At 52.3% G+C, this 16,064-nt stretch overlaps 3 protein-coding genes across 5 annotated transcripts; 2 read left to right on the forward strand and 1 right to left on the reverse strand.

Annotated features, from left to right (window-relative positions):
• Positions 1–326: 326 nt before the first annotated feature.
• TPP1 (tripeptidyl peptidase 1) lies at positions 327–7,161 on the forward strand. Its single transcript, XM_006185655.3, has 13 exons — positions 327–420; positions 528–599; positions 868–1,007; positions 2,087–2,237; positions 2,449–2,576; positions 2,730–2,908; positions 3,089–3,287; positions 3,432–3,620; positions 3,870–3,939; positions 4,367–4,487; positions 4,572–4,730; positions 4,871–4,996; positions 5,183–7,161. The coding sequence occupies exons 1-13, from the start codon at positions 377–379 to the stop codon at positions 5,321–5,323; spliced, it is 1,719 nt and encodes a 572-aa protein (XP_006185717.1). The 5' UTR covers positions 327–376; the 3' UTR covers positions 5,324–7,161.
• An 842-nt stretch (positions 7,162–8,003) lies between these two features.
• Positions 8,004–9,439, forward strand: TAF10 (TATA-box binding protein associated factor 10). Its single transcript, XM_032489156.1, has 5 exons — positions 8,004–8,275; positions 8,416–8,570; positions 8,815–8,879; positions 8,970–9,084; positions 9,269–9,439. The coding sequence occupies exons 1-5, from the start codon at positions 8,044–8,046 to the stop codon at positions 9,356–9,358; spliced, it is 657 nt and encodes a 218-aa protein (XP_032345047.1). The 5' UTR covers positions 8,004–8,043; the 3' UTR covers positions 9,359–9,439.
• Positions 9,408–16,049, reverse strand: ILK (integrin linked kinase). 3 transcript variants are annotated; one of them, XM_032489153.1, is made up of 13 exons: positions 15,916–16,049; positions 15,351–15,485; positions 12,076–12,241; positions 11,802–11,897; positions 11,520–11,616; positions 11,331–11,414; positions 11,144–11,229; positions 10,892–11,001; positions 10,654–10,781; positions 10,437–10,558; positions 10,240–10,339; positions 10,004–10,134; positions 9,408–9,821 (listed from the first exon to the last, which is right to left on the reverse strand). In XM_032489153.1, the coding sequence occupies exons 2-13, from the start codon at positions 15,437–15,439 to the stop codon at positions 9,672–9,674; spliced, it is 1,359 nt and encodes a 452-aa protein (XP_032345044.1). In that variant the 5' UTR covers positions 15,440–15,485; positions 15,916–16,049; the 3' UTR covers positions 9,408–9,671. The 3 variants fall into 3 exon arrangements, with proteins under 3 accessions (XP_032345044.1, XP_032345045.1, XP_032345046.1); XM_032489154.1 differs by having other exon boundaries at positions 15,781–15,921; XM_032489155.1 differs by lacking the exon at positions 15,916–16,049 and having other exon boundaries at positions 12,076–12,269; positions 15,351–15,486.
• Positions 16,050–16,064: the final 15 nt, after the last annotated feature.

Here is a 16,064-nt window from a genome sequence, read left to right on the forward strand (position 1 = left end):
AAGGTTTGCCTGCTTTTATCTTTGTAAATATTCACCGCAACCCTACAAGGCAGAGCACTTTTAACATAATGGTCTCCGTATTCTACATGAAGAAACCTAGGCTCCGAGACGTTAAGTGACTTTCCTTATGTCATACAGAGTAAGAACCCGGGTCTGTGGGTCTGTGGGCCTCCAGAGCTCCTTTCTTAAGCACCTCCTTCACCGTGGTGAGTCCTGGATTCTGGCAGCAGGTCGGGAGCCCTGGGTTAACCCAGTGCTTGACAGGCCCCACCCCTTACCCAGCATTCAGAACCACCCATTCGAGGGAGGAGCTAGCACCGTCACTAGTTTCTAGGCCGAGAGCGGTGGTGGTGGTGGAGCTCACGTGACCTATCACATGACAGCGGATCTGCAGAAAGGCAGAATGGGACCCCGAGTCTGGTGAGAATCTAGGGGCCCCCCAGAGAAGGGAATCACATTGGAGGGAGTGTATGGTGGAGGGTGGGAACAGTCCAGCTCCTGCTGAAACCCACGTGCTGCCCCTACAGCCTCCTAGGGCTCCTTGCCCTCTTTGTTGCCGGCAAATGCAGTTACAACCCGGAGCCTGACCAGCAGCGGACGTGAGTTGACTTAGCACTGACTGCCTCCTTCCCCATGGCTTGTCCTGCACCCACTATCCTGGTTCTAGCCTCCCTCACCCCCTTACCGGTTCCTGGTACCCACTGCCTGGTCTCATCCCCAGATTTCCAGGCTTAGTACCCGATCACCCACCTCCTGTGATCCATATCTATTTGTAGCATCCTCCCAAGTCTAAAGTTGAACATTCAACGACCAATATCTCCTATCACCACGCTAACAATGGCCATGTTCCTGACCCTGACCCTGCAGGCTGCCCCCAGGCTGGGTGTCCCTGGGCCGTGCGGACCCTGAGGAAGAGCTGAGTCTCACGTTTGCCCTGAGACAGCAGAACCTGGACAGACTGTCCAAGCTGGTGCAGGCTGTGTCGGATCCTGGCTCTCCTCTCTACGGTGCCTGTTGGGATGGGGGGCGGGATGTGGGATGCGGTGGAAGGACATAGGGCTGGGCTGAGCACGGAACGGTGCAGATCACATCAAGGACATGCTCTTGGTGTCCGTCAAGAGGATGATCTAGGGCAGATGAATGGCAGTGGCTCTCATTGAACAGTTTCTGAATAGAAAAGTGAATCGAAACTAGACTGTCCAAAAACAACTCACATCTTTTCCTACAAAACTTTCCACTTGTGGTCATCAGGCTGAAAAACTGAAAGTGGATATGGTTGAGAGCACAGGCTTGATGATCAGATCTGTATTCAAATTCTGACTCTACTTTTAACCAGCTACCTGACAAAGGGTGAAGTAGCGTCTAGTACATCTAAGTGCCCATTACCTCAAATTCCTCCCCCCACCTTCAAACTTCCTCCCATTTACTCCTCCATTCAGACACTAAGGCTGCCAGTTCCAACTCTGAAACAGCCTTTGGAGTAGGCCACTTCTTACCATTCCCTGTTGCCACCAACTCAGCAGTTTACTGCCTCACCTGAACTGCTGCCCAGCCCCTTAACTGCTCTGCAGTCCCCTCTCCTCCAGCCCCTTCCTACAAGCCCTTCATGATAGGGGCAGGGGTGGTGTGTGTGTGAGGAGGGTAGTCTAAGATTCATCCAGGAGGGGTGTGTGTGGCTCCATGTAGGAAAACAGCGACTCACTATCATGTTACGCTTAAAATCAACCAGTGTGATTTAAACTAGACGTCATTTTACAATTGGCTTAAAAAGTTTTGGAAACTTTTATCAGAAACAAACTGAAAATGAACATTTTAAATCTATTAGCCTCATTCGCCTTTCACGATCATGGCAATGCATGCTCTGGTGCAGCATTTGCCACCTACTGGCCTTTAGGATAAATTCATATTCCCCCAAATTTAGCCTGTACCTGCACAGCCTGCCTTTTCACTAGAAGGTTCTCACTCATCCCTCAAGACCCTGTTCCAGTTTTCCTGTGAAGTCCCAATGTCTCCTGGTTGAAGTCCAAAAAAGGGTAACTTGGAAAAGCAGTGAATGAAGACAAGAGCCTCTACTGAATCCCTGCAGGAAAGTACCTGACCCTAGAGGATGTGGCTGAACTGGTCCGGCCATCACCACTGACCCTCCACACGGTCCAAAAATGGCTTTTGGCAGCTGGAGCCCGGAACTGCCAGTCAGTGACCACACAGGACTTTCTGACTTGCTGGCTGAGTGTCCGGTGAGAGGGAGTGATTGTTCGTGGAGGGAACCAATCATCCCATCAAGGAGATTAGTTCCCCGCAGTGGGAGGGAGCTGAGAGCTTGCTTGGTGCTATGGGTAAAAGATAACGTGTGGGGAGGTAATGACTAACTGCCTAGTGATGCTCAGGCAGCCTCCTCTGCCACATTCCATGCTTTCTGACCTCTGTTCTCTGATCTCTGACCTCCAGGCAGGCAGAGCTGCTGCTCTCTGGGGCTGAGTTTCATCGCTATGTGGGGGGACCTGCAGAGACCCATGCTGTAAGGTCTCCACGTCCCTATCAACTTCCGAAGGCCTTGGTCTCCCATGTGGACTTTGGTAACACCCAATGGGGTTGGTGGGGATTGGGGCAGGCAGAGCCAGGGACAAGAGAGGTTTAGATGCCATGGGGGGAGGGGGTAAGAGAGGGGTCAGTGGTAAAGTGGGCATTGGAATCTAAAAGATCTCCTCAAGCCTGACTCCTCCCCACAGTGGGAGGGCTGCACCGCTTTCCCCCCACATCAACCCTGAGGCAACGCTCCGAGCCACAGGTGCCAGGGACTGTAGGCCTGCACCTGGGGGTGACCCCGTCCGTGATCCGTGAGCGGTACAACTTGACAGCACAAGACGTGGGCTCAGGCACAACCAACAACAGCCAAGCCTGTGCCCAGGTGAGCCATGCAGAGAGCCTCAGGGTTCATACCACCTCCCCAAGTGCCTGACCAGCCTGGGGCTGGCTCTCTAACTAGCCCCTGGGCTCTCATCCCGAATCCTGTGATCGGTCAGTATCCACTGACCTGATCCCTGGGGCTGTGTCCTCTGACCCATGATATCTCTGACTTCCTCCATAGTTTCTGGAGCAGTATTTCCATGAGTCGGACCTGGCTGAGTTCATGCATCTCTTTGGTGGGAACTTTGCCCACCAGGTATCAGTTGCTCGTGTGGTCGGACAACAGCGCCGGGGCCGGGCCGGCATCGAGGCCAGCCTAGATGTGGAGTACCTGATGAGTGCTGGGGCCAACATCTCCACCTGGGTCTACAGTAACCCTGGTACTGCCAAGGGGACTGTTTGGTGGGGATGGGGTGGGGTGAGTGGTGATCTTTGCTTCCCCAAGGGAATCCCATGAGCTAGAGGGAGATCCTGACAACCCCCTAAATGACTGCCCTTGTGCCCTTCCCTCCAAAAACATCCAGGCCGGCATGAGTCACAGGAGCCCTTCCTGCAGTGGCTCCTGCTGCTCAGTAATGAGTCAGCCCTGCCATATGTGCACACTGTGAGTTATGGAGATGACGAGGACTCCCTCAGCAGCGCCTACATCCAGCGGGTCAACACCGAGTTCATGAAGGCTGCTGCTCGGGGTCTCACCCTGCTCTTTGCCTCAGGTGACCTCCTACTCTAAACTGAGACCTCCTTCCACCCACACCCACCCAACATGAGAACTCTGACCCCACAGTGGCTCCTGAACCTGATCTCTGACTCATAATCTGAACTCAACAGGGACCACTGACCTGACCTCTAAACTCTGACCTCTTGCAGTAATGACTGACACTCGAACTTCCTCTCTGACATCTGAACCCACATTCAAGCTTTGACCAATTTAATGGGAGTGCTAAACTTGGTCTCTCCCTCAGGTGACAGTGGGGCTGGGTGTTGGTCTGTCTCTGGAAGACACCAGTTCCGTCCCAGCTTCCCTGCCTCCAGGTAAGCACCCCTGCCCACCACTTACCTGTGACCACCAATCTTTCATCTGTGCCCTCATGATCTGGAACCTTTGCCTTGGCCCCACCAGGTCCTCCTGTGGCTCAGTCCTCAGCTTTACCTGCTCTGGTTCCTGCACTCCCTTCTTCCTGTAGGTCCCAGGCCCTGAGTCTCCTGAGTAGGACACAGTTCCTCTTCCTCGGTCCCCAGGCATTTTAGTGGAAGACTTAGTGGGTGTTCTGTGGGGAAAAGTGTGCACAGTCATTGAAGGCCATGCCTTGAGGGCTCAAAACTCTCAGTCATCCCCTTCTACATGCTTCCCCAACAGTCCAGCCCCTCCAGCAAGACCCAGGCCACACTCACCTATCCCCATACATTTTGGAGGTGTCCTTTGGACCCTTACAATCTGAGCGCTGTCTTCTGCCCTCAGCCCCTATGTCACCACAGTAGGAGGCACATCCTTCCAGAATCCTTTCCGAGTCACAAATGAGATTGTTGACTATATCAGTGGTGGCGGCTTCAGCAATGTGTTCCCACAGCCTTCTTACCAGGTACGTGTATGTTTTTGTGGATGAAGGGGGGACTGTTGGGAGCCTCAGTTCAGCAGACAGTACTCACTCAACAATGCCTTTCAGGAAGAAGCTGTAGCCTGGTACCTGAGCTCCAGTCCCCACTTGCCACCATCCAGTTACTTCAATGCCAGTGGCCGTGCCTACCCAGATGTGGCTGCACTCTCTGATGGCTACTGGGTGGTTAGCAACCACGTGCCCATTCCATGGGTGTCTGGCACCTCGGTGAGAACTCCTACCTCAGGTTCTACCCTGCAAGACCTTGCACCCAGAACCCCTGACTCCTCGGAGACCTCTGATCCTTCCAAATATCCCTCCCAAAAAGTCTGAACCCTTGACCTCTACTTGCACCTTCACCTTTGCAGGCCTCTACTCCAGTGTTTGGGGGAATCCTATCCCTGATAAATGAGCACAGACTCCTCAGAGGCCACCCTGCTCTTGGCTTTCTCAACCCAAGGCTCTACCAGCAGCGTGGGACAGGACTGTTTGATGTGAGTGTGGAAGGGAAGGGTGTAGATGTTTTCATAAGTGAATGGTGAGTGCAAAGATGAACTTGAGGTCAATTCTGATGGGGTGGGACAGCCTCTGGAATGTGACTACAGGGCGAGGGCCTGCAGTCTGTTAGTACTGGTACCAGCAGACCCAAGTCTGATGCCCACCTCCACTCCCCTTCCTAGGTAACCCATGGCTGCCATGCATCCTGTCTGAATGAAGAGGTGGAGGGTCAAGGTTTCTGCTCTGGCCCTGGCTGGGATCCAGTGACAGGCTGGGGAACACCCAACTTCCCAGCTCTACTGAAGACACTCATCGACCCTTGACCCTTTCCTGCTAGGAGAGGGGGTCTGTCCCCTGCCCCACAGCTGGTGGCTCGATTCCTTATTCTGCACTATTGGAAGTCCTGTTGAACCCTCAACTGTTGACTGCCACTGACAGCTTATCTCCCTAACCTCGAAACGCTTTGAGCTTGATTTGACTGCCAACCCGGCCTGCCCCATCATACTCAGGTCCCCCTACTCCTGCCCCAGGTTCCTCTACAAGATGCTATAACCAGCACTGTTTGGGACTCTCCCCTGCAGACTCCACCCCCCATCTTCTTTCTCTTGTCAACCAGGCTTTTCTAAAGGATTGTCTACCCTGTCTGGGTACACTATTTCACTTCATCTTCACTCCTTAATTCATTGCTGTGAGGTTTGCTCTGATTTTTCACTCTTTCCTCTCCTGACATGGAGAAACAAAGGCCTCCCTGCTGCTTCATCCTGTGCACACTTCCCAATCTTTGCTTTATGGGCTTTCTATCATAGTTGCCTACTCCCTCTCGAGACTTCCTTAGCTTCAGGACTTAACTTCTCTGGCCACTTCCTCTTCCTCCCCCATTCCCTCTTTCCTCCTTCTCTTTCTCTGCTTCCTTATTGAATGTTGGTGTATTTCATTGCTCCATCCTTAGTCTTTTGCTCTTCTCACTCTACTCATTGTCCGTTGGAACAAATCAATCACTGGCATCCACAGCCATCACCATCTCATTAAAATCAGACTTTCTGTTCAACAGTGATTAATACCTTAAAAGCCAGATGTGTGATGCTCAATACTTCATCTTTCTTCTTCCCAGTCCCAAACTCTTCTCTATGTTTCTTCCAACCAAGCCAGAAACCTAAAGTGCCATCCTAGATTCCCATTTCCTTCACCTCCTTCCATCATCACCTTCAATCAACAAGTCCTACTGACTTGACCTCTTCAGTATATCTTTATCAATCCACAAGTCTTGCCAATTATATTTCCCACGTATATCTAGAACCCATCTGTTTCTCTCCACCTCTACTGCTACATTAGCTCTGACTCATATTCTCTTCTGAATTGTGAGGGCCCTTTCGAGATGTGTCCTTACTTCCCATCCTTCCCTAAACCACCTACCAGAGTAAGATGCAAATTCCATGAGGTCATTTACTTGATTAAGATTCTTCAAAGATTACTGGATCTGGTCTGGGCTTTTTATCGACTCATAAACCTAATCCCTTCCTTGCTATTTGTTCCTGAGTAACAAATTGTTTATGCTTCCCTGCTCTCCCCACACACATTTTCACTTTTGCTCAAGCTGTTCTGTGCCCTTAACACTCTCCCTGGCTCCCTTTGCCTGGCTGATTTCCAGGATTCTTTCAAGACTCAGCTCAGAAATCACCTTTTCTTGTGAACCTTTTGGCTCCCTGAAGCTAGCTGATTTCAGTATAGCAGAAAAATTCTGGATTTTTGAAACCAAATCAGTTTGATTCTTGGTTCTGATAAAGACTGGAAAAGAGCCCTGGACAAGTAAATTCATCTCTCTGAGCCTTTTCCCTCACCTGTTAAGTGAGGATATTGATACCTGCCTCTCATAATATTAAGGGAATCATTAAATGGAATAAAATTGATAGAATGCCTGACTCAGAAGTAGGCAGCAGCCGTTAGTTCCATTCCTCCCTTGCCTGCACACTTTGTGTCTACCTCCAGTATTGTAACTCCCACATATTGTCAAAATTGCCAGTTTACCTGTTTGCCTTCCTTTCCAAGACCGTTGGTGCCTAGAGGACTAGAATCTTGTCCTACTAGAACTCTGCGTTCAGAGGCCCTAGCTCAGGACTGGCAAATAGGAATTAAATAAATGTTTGCTGCATTGAAAACCCCACTCTTTCACTAGATGTGATTTTTGCATATGTTGTTTACTCAGGCTGAAAGACAGTCAGTTGTCTGTATCCTCAGGGTGCATATCCACTGATTCAACCAATCACGAACTGAAGATATTTAGGGGAAAAAAAACCCCGAAAAGTTATGAGAAACAAATTTACCACCCACCAGCAACTATTTGCATAGCGTTTACATTGCATTAGGTATTATAAGTAATCTAGAGATGATTTAAAGTATACAGTGCAAATACTATGCCATTTTATATAAGGGACTTGAGCATCCAATCCGCAGATTTGGGTATCCAGTGGGGTCCTAGAACCATTCCTGCCCACTCCTCGCCACCTACACAGAGGGTGGACTCTACCTCCCTCCCCATCTACAGCAGCAGTGTGCGAGCTCTTCTGATGCCCTCACTTTGTGCAGCTGGCGGGGAGAGGAGCTTTCCAATTCTACTACAAACCCTTAACAGGCTGAATAAGGGAACTAGAAAGGATGCAGATTAACAGGCAACCAGTGTTGGAGAGGTGTCAGGGCGAGGAGCCCCAAAGCAGGGACTTCAGGCGTCAGGCTGGGTGAGGGGGTCCCAGACTCACAGAATAGAGTCCTCGACATTCATGGGCCCCCAGCCCAGCGGAACCGCCTCAGTACGGCGGGGTGGGAGGTGAAATGTCCGCGCTACCGCGATTGTCCTACGCTCGGTCTCCGCCCTTGGGCCTTTGTCATCTAGCGGGCTGATAGGCAGCGAAAAGAGGCGGGAAGCCTAAAGGAGGAGCGAACATGGCGTGGGAGGGGCGAGTCGCAGGGCTGTGACGTCACCCCTGGTGTGTGCGTAACGTGGGCGGAAGCGGAAGCGGCTCTGTTCGCCGCCTCTCCCACCGGCCCGATGAGCTGCAGCGGCTCCGGCGCGGACCCCGAGGCGGCGCCGGCCTCCGTCGCCTCGGCCCCGGGCCCGGCGCCCGCGGTCTCAGCCCCCGCCGCGCTGCCCGCCGGCACCGCTGCGGAGAACAAGGCCAGCCCCGCGGGGACAGCAGGGGGGCCTGGGACTGGAGCCGCGGCAGGGGGCACGGGACCCGTGGCGGCGCGGGCCGGGGAGCCGGCCGAGCGGCGCGGGGCGGGTGAGCGCCGGGACGGGTGAGGGCGAGGGCAGCGCCTTGGGCTTGGCCCAGCGGCGTGTGAGGGCAGAGGGTATAAGGCAGACCTAGCTGGGCCCCTGCGCCTCCCATCTCCGTGTCTCAGTTTGCTGGTTCTCCTCCAGCTCCGGTGTCGGCGGGCGGCGCGGCGCCCCCGGAAGGTGCCATGTCTAACGGGGTTTACGTGCTGCCAAGCGCGGCCAACGGAGACGTGAAGCCGGTGGTATCCAGCACGCCTCTAGTGGACTTCCTGATGCAGCTGGAGGATTACACGCCTACGGTGGGCTTCCCGCCTGAACAAGGCTATTAGGCTTCTGTCACGCCAATTTCTGCCACTCCACCTGGATTTGCAGCCTCCTCTTCTTGTATTTACTCTCCTACTGGCTCTTATGATTTATGTCTTCTGCCCACCCGAACTGGGAGCTTCCTGATAGCCAGGCCTGTTCTCTGTTTCCCTTACCCTCCCACTCTCAGCCCAGCAGTGCACAGGGCTAACACTGACAGTTGTCTAATTGATTTCTTAGATCCCTGATGCAGTGACTGGTTACTACCTGAACCGTGCTGGCTTTGAGGCCTCGGACCCACGCATGTGAGTAATCTCTGGGCAGGTTAGAGCCTTGGGTGCTTGTGTGGAATTTGTTGTCCCATCTCCTTCTCATACCATTTTTTTTCTCTCTAGAATTCGGCTCATCTCCCTAGCTGCCCAGAAATTCATCTCAGATATTGCCAACGATGCCCTACAGCACTGCAAAATGAAGGGCACAGCCTCTGGCAGCTCCCGAAGCAAGAGCAAGGTGTGAGGGGTGGTTCACTGAATCAGTAATTACCTTCTACAGCAGCAGAGGCTTAATTTATCCTGAAACCCCTTTGAGGGAAACTTAAGCCCTAGGGGAGGTGAAAGACCTACTCAGGGCCACCCACCTGGGACTGGAATCTGGAATTTCTGTGTTCAGCTGGTACTCTTCCCTCTTCCCTCAGGACCGCAAGTACACTCTAACCATGGAGGACTTGACCCCTGCCCTCAGCGAGTATGGCATCAATGTGAAGAAGCCGCACTACTTCACCTGAGCCACCCAGCCTAAATGTACTTGTCTGTCCCTTTGTCCCCACACCAGCCTGTTTTCATAATAAACTTTATTGTGACAGGCAGGGCTGATCCCTCCCATGCTGGGAGACACCGTGTGGCAAGTGACAAAAGCTTTGAGCCCACTCCCTTTTGGGGCCACAGTGGTAGGGATGGGGACAGGGGTTGGGCCCCATGGCTGGGGTAGTACCATGACTGGAGGCAGGGGAGGCAACCAGAGGCCTGCTGCTCTGGGGAGGTGCACTCCCCGAACCGTGTCCTGACACCTCTGGAGTTTAGGCAAAGGACTTTCCACCCCTACTTGTCCTGCATCTTCTCCAAGATAGGCACAATCATGTCAAACTTGGGCCGCTTAGCAGGGTCTTCATTCATGCAGATCTTCATAAGCTTACATACGTGGGGGGAAATGCCTGGTGGGATGGTAGGCCGGAGGCCTTCCAGTGCCACCTGCAAACACAAGGAAATACAAGGTGGGTCTCAGAACTTGAGTTTCCTGTGGGCAGAAGTCTCTAGGCCTCAGGACAGGATTCTGTATATTTGAACAAATGTGGGAAGATTTGGCTCCAGTACAGTTACCATCATTACCAGCACCATTCCCCCAACGTGAGTACACCCAGTTGTGCTCTTACCTTCATTCCAATTTCCATGTTGGAGAGGTCAGCAAAGGGTACCTCCCGTGTCACCAGTTCCCACAGAAGCACTGCAAAACTCCACATATCTGCTGAGCGTCTGTTTGTGTCTTCAGGCTTCTTTTGCAGAGCTGGAGGGACAGGACTTATCTGTTCAGTTGCCTGGCCTGTCTCTGCCCCCTTCCATTACTACTGAGCTGTCCCTTCTCTGCTCCCAACATAACGCCCTCACTCACCTTCAGGGGCCACCCAGGCAGGTGCATACATGCGCCCGGGGCACTGGAAGGAGAACTTGACGTCGGCCATACTGATTCGTGCAGTCATGTCCTCATCAATCTGAGGAAGAGAAGACAGTTGTGTCGAAAGAGGTAAGTCCTGTCCTAGATAGGGAAAGGGCTTCTGGGGACCTGGGCCAGGAGTGAAGTGATCTCACCATTACACTACGACTGTTAAGTGCATGTCGTGGGATGAGGGGCTCTAGTGTGTGCAGGAAGGCCATGCCCCTTGCCATGTCCAGTGCAAACTTCACAGCCTGGCTCTGGTCCACAACAAAATCTAAGAGAGGCAGCAAGAATTAAATAATTTGGAGAGTCTCACACACCTCTTCTCCCCTTCCCCTACCACAGTGCAATCTGGCATCCCCTACTCACTGGTGCCTTCGTGTAGCACGTTGTACAGGGATCCATATGGCATCCAGTGTGTGATGAGGGTGGGGTGAGGAGCAGGTGGAGACTGGCAGGCACCTAGCACTGGGAGCACGTTCGGGTGTGAGAAAATCCTGAAAGAGGGAGAGGGTAGTCCCGGCTGAGACCCAGCTTAAAAGATCTTCACCTGGGTGCTGGGCAGGGTTCTTTGGAACCAAGGCCTCCAGTTTAGGCCTTGCCCCACCTGAGCCGGGGACACTCCTCATTGAAGTCCCTGCTCTTCCTTGTACTCCAGTCTCGAACCTTCAGCATCTTCACGACGATGTCATTGCCCTGCCAGCGGCCCTTCCATAGCTGAGGGACAGGTAAGGGTTAAGAGGCTTTAACTAAGGCCATTGCTTTCTTGCCCACTGACTGGAGGAGAAACTTAAAACAGGTGCTGAGCAGGTTATATGTGGGGGTGGAAGGGTGGGGGGGACAAAAAGGCAGGGGTCACCTCTCCAGAGTGATTCTCGTTGAGCTTCGCCAGGAAGTTGAGCTGTTTGAAGTCAATGCCGGAGTGTTTGTTCAGAGTCCCATTTCCTAAGAGTGTGGGCAGGTCAGGTACCCAGCTTCCCTCTAACCCAGCCCCAGGAGCCCAGGATTATTCCCTGTTACCACCCCTCCCCTCACAACTGACTCACGGGGCCGAGTGCGGGTGGTCCCCTTCCAGAATGTATCCTTGTATGGAATACGGTTCAGATTCTGGCCCATCTTCTCTGCCCGCTCTAGGGAAACAAAGACAAACAGCCTTGGCCTCACCTGTGGTGTGGTGGTGGGAGGGGATAGGTGGGGACAAGATGAGAGGACACAAGCGGTGGGTGGGGACAGACCTCGGAGAAGCTCTCTCAGGGGTGCCTTGGCTTTGTCCACAGGCATCTCTCCATACTTGTTACAGATGCTGACAAGGGCCCCATTTGCCACCAGGTCCTGGAATTAAAAGGTGGCTGTGATGAGGACAGTCACAACCAGCCATTAACGCAGATGTAGTACAGACCCTGTGAGTGACATACACGGGGCAGGACTCACAGGATGGGTTGAGGGTTCCAGGATCTCCCATTCAAGATCAGACTTTGCTTCCCACCCATCCCAGGGGTCTAGGTCTGACTACTCACCTCTGCCACCTGATCTTGACCCCAGAAACAAGCATAGTGCAGGGGCACATTCCCATGCTCATTCACTGCGTTGATGTCAGCTTTGTACTGCAGCAGCTGGTCCCCGTGGCCAAAAAGAAAGAGGCAGAAGGCACAGTCACTCCCAAATGAGAGACGTGTTGAGGCACACAAGGAGCGAGAAGAGTACACATACTTTCTATAATACATTATAGTGCCTGTGACTGACTTCCAGGAGTGTATATCAAGTAGGTGACAGGCAGAGGTTCATACATACCTTCTGTACAATATCACGGTGTCCGTGACTGGCTGCCAGGTGCAGGGGTGTGTCATCCCCACGGTTCATCACATTGATTCGTGCCCCCCGCATGATCAGCATCTCAACCACAGCAGAGCGTCCTTCTCGGCAGGCCCAGTGCAAGGGGGAGAAGCCATGATCGTCCCTTTGAGGAAGGGGCAATGGTCATTGATCTGGAGGTGGGATGGGGCAAAGGCTTTGATACAAGAAAAACTGATAGTCACTCTGCATACTCTCCCTGGGAAACCTTACCTCTCTAGGACTTTGATTCTCATTCATGCCAGCAACTCCCAAAGCTGTCCAATTCAGACCTTCCCCCAAGCTTTAAACCCAGCCAACCACCACCTGAAATCCCAGCAAATCTGTATGATTCATTGCCTGCATTACCATCTCCCACTAGCCTTTCTTCCCTAGCTTGCCTGTCTCATTAAAGGGTAGCATTTTTCATCTGGTTTCCTCTGCATCCCTTTTGCAACATCTGTTGGTCCTTTTGTTTTCTACTGCATCTTGTACCTCCCCCTATTAGTATTTGTCACACTGCATTATAAAAATCTGTTAGTGAGCTGTCTTGTCTATGAGACTGTAAGCTTCTTGAAAGAAAGGACTGAAAGGTGTTCAGTGCATGTTAATGGGAAGGAAGGGTATCTTTGAGAAGGAAAGACAACTCATGGGAGAGGGAGCAAGCTTACTGATGGGTTCTGGTACTAAAATTAAGATCTAAAAAGGGAATGGAGTTAAAATGATATTTTGGAAGAGTTTATAATGAAAAGGAGAAGTGCTGTTGGTGAGTCATTAGTGATGAGGCAGACACCACCACATAAGTCAGGATTCCTCTGCTCAAGCAATCCTGGACACGGCAAACAGAAGAAAATGAGAATGGCTTCTTTAGGAAGAAAGCTGTACCTGACTCTCTTCTTTTCCCAAGAACTTGTATTTTACAAAGTAAAAGTGTACCAGAAAAAAAAAAAAAATTGGCTGGGAGCTAGGCCTGCCTGACAGCCTGGGGCCATAAAAGGAAATTCCCTCCAGTTCTGGCTGCAGGTCCAAGAGGCGGGGCAGGAGGGCGGTCCACGGTCTGGGCCGGCAGCCTCCGGATGCCTGAGTGCTGCGGTCACTTCCCGTGTGGGGGCTCTAGGCGGGGCCTCGGGCTGCTCAGGGGTATGGCCACTACTAGCCACCCAGATGTTCCCACAGCCAGTGTGGGTGGTGGGCATGGCCTTTAACTTACTGACTTCCCGCCACAGCTGCCCTCTGCTCACTCAGATAGCCACAAGCTCTTCTGGAGGTGGGTATTCCCCTCCCTCTCCCTAAAGCAATTACCACCCCCTGCTTATCAGTCAGTTTTGCATCCCAGCTCTTTAATTTGTGCCCCAGTTTATCAGCCTCTGGCAGTCTGTAGCCCCAGAGCAGGCCAGAGCCTGAGGGCAAAAGTATGGGCACAAAGGTTCTGCTCACTGTCCAGCTGCTGGTCACCCCAGAGCCTGAATTTTAATCCCAAAAAGGCCAGGAGGAAATTCACCCCCCACTTCATATCCAGCATTTAGCCAGTTGGGCACCAAAAGCCTATCCCCTCAAACCAGCACTAGTTTCACTAATGCCACCCCTTCACCTTTTGGCAGCAGTCTCCTTAGATGTCAGGCTCACTGGACAGTGTCACCTACGCCTTTATAACTCCACCAACAAAATAGTAACTGTGCTCACTGTCTATCACAGCACCCTTTGAAGAATTGTATGAAAAATGGAACAAGTGACTGTGAATTATGGAGAAATAGTGTAGAGCCTAATGGGAACCAGTGAAGCCTGGATGAAGATGACAGGTGATCCTTAACTAAACTCTACCAACCTTAAAAAATAAAATTTTTAAATAAAAAAAATTAAAATCCACCATCCTGATCAACAACATCACCAGTGCTTTTCTTGCCTTCCTGTCTCAGCCCACCTTAAAGAACGTGTCTACATTAGCTTTGTTTCCTCACCTCCCACTCAACCTGCCACAAGGCCACTGCCTTGAGGGCAAGCATTATGTCTGATCCTAGAACCCTTAGCACCCAGCACAGATGTTCCATGTAGTCCTTTAAATGAAGGAACCAAGTGTAGTCTGGTTTCTTAACCTGTTTTCCTCTGAACCAGCCCTCAGAGATCATCAGCTGTATCATTAATTGTAAATTCAGTGGTTACTTTTAAAGTGCTCAAGTTCTTTGACCTCTCAACCTTTACTACTACTGTTGTCCACTTCCCCTTTGTTGAAACAATCACTTATCTCTAAGCCTTACTGTCATATTTTCCTGTTTCTCCTTCAACCTCCAGTTGCTCCTTTTTGGTCTTGCAGGTTTCTCATGCCCTCTGTTTCATACCCATCTACATGCTAGTATCTCCCAAATCTGTGTCTCCAAGTCAGATCTCTCTCCTGAAATCCAAATCTGCATAATCAACAGCCTACTCAACATTTCCACATTGCTGTACTGTCACTTTAACACATCCCGAGTGGAACTCATCACCCTTCAGTCTTGTCCATCTCAGTGAAAGGAACCACCATCTACCCAAGTGCCCAAGCCAGAACCCTGGGCATCATCTTTGATCTTCCTCACTTCCCACACCAAGTCTCACCAATTCTTTATCCTAAAGATTTCAGGAATTTGATCACTTCTTTCTTTTTTTTACCCACCCCCATTCTAGTCCATCACCACTTCTGGGATGGACTAGGCAATTGCCTCTCTTCACATGGCCACCTGCTGTTCACAAAGCATCCAAGATGACACTTAACAAATGGACAATCTCATATCATTACATGGCTTTAAATTCTTGTTCTTAGAATACTTTATTAGAGCCTAAATATCCTTGCATGACCTGGCTGACCCTTGCAGACCTTTCCAATCTTACATCCTGTCGTTCTCCACTTGTATCCAATGCTTTAGCCTACAGAAGCCCACAGAGATCTTCTATCCTCCAGCCATATGGAACTCAGGACAACTTCCGGGCACTCTCTGCTCTGTCTTGCCCCCTAGCTTTTGCCCATGGAGTTCACTGAGGCTAGAAAAGTTCTCTGCAGCCTCTGCCTGGGAATTCTTATTCAACAGTCAAGATTCAGCTCAAACAACAGCTTTCTGCGTGGAGACCCTTGGCCCCCGACAGGCTGTGTTTAGCACTCATCACACTGGATAGGAAAATCAGCCGCCCGCACCCGACGTGAGCACCCCACATCGCGGAGACCATGTCTTTGCCGTTCCTCTCACCCACCAGCCACCTCAGCTCACCCCTGGTTGAGGTCGTTCTCCGTGTTGTCCAGCCACAGGCGGACGGCAACCGCGTTGCCCTCCCGGCACTGAGTGAAAATGTCGTCCATAGCAGCGTCCCGGCGCTGAGTCCCCTAGATTGGGGACGCGTGGGGACTGTGGAAGGATCCAAGGAAAACCGGGTGAGCCCTAAGCTTTGTCCCCTACAGGAGAGAAGTGTTTGTGCTGAGGTGGGGTCTGGGCGCTGCGTCCCCGGCTACTGGAGTTCTGGAAGGAATTAGGGGGCCGCGGGATGATCCCAGACAGTGTACCCCGGACGCGAGGGAAAGGCGGGTCGGGCGAGGTAGGGGGTGATTAGGAGGTAGTATCTCCCTTAGCGAGGTCAAAGAGCAAGAACAGGGACCCTTCCCGCGAACGGAGCTGGGGGGAGGGGGGTTCAGGCGCCTTATACCCTGGGGGAGGCGATCGGAGGTCCTTCCCGGGGGTGGCCCTCGTTCTCCACTCGGAACGGAGTAGGCAGCGTAAGGGGTGGTGGCTTGGTGGGGCTCGAGCCTTGGGGAGGGGGCACGGGTGCTCCCGCACTCACCGGCACTCGGCTGGAGGAGCCTTCTCGGGGGAACTCCCGTCCGGCCGCGCCCGCCGCCCGGCCCCGCCCCTGGCCCTCTCCGGCCAGAGCGGGCCTCCTTCCCCCCGCCCTCCACTCCTCCCCGCCTCCCTGCCCTTCTAGCCCACCAG

This window comes from Camelus ferus, chromosome 10 (genome assembly GCF_009834535.1).
Source record: "Camelus ferus isolate YT-003-E chromosome 10, BCGSAC_Cfer_1.0, whole genome shotgun sequence".
Taxonomy (NCBI): Eukaryota; Metazoa; Chordata; class Mammalia; order Artiodactyla; family Camelidae; genus Camelus; species Camelus ferus.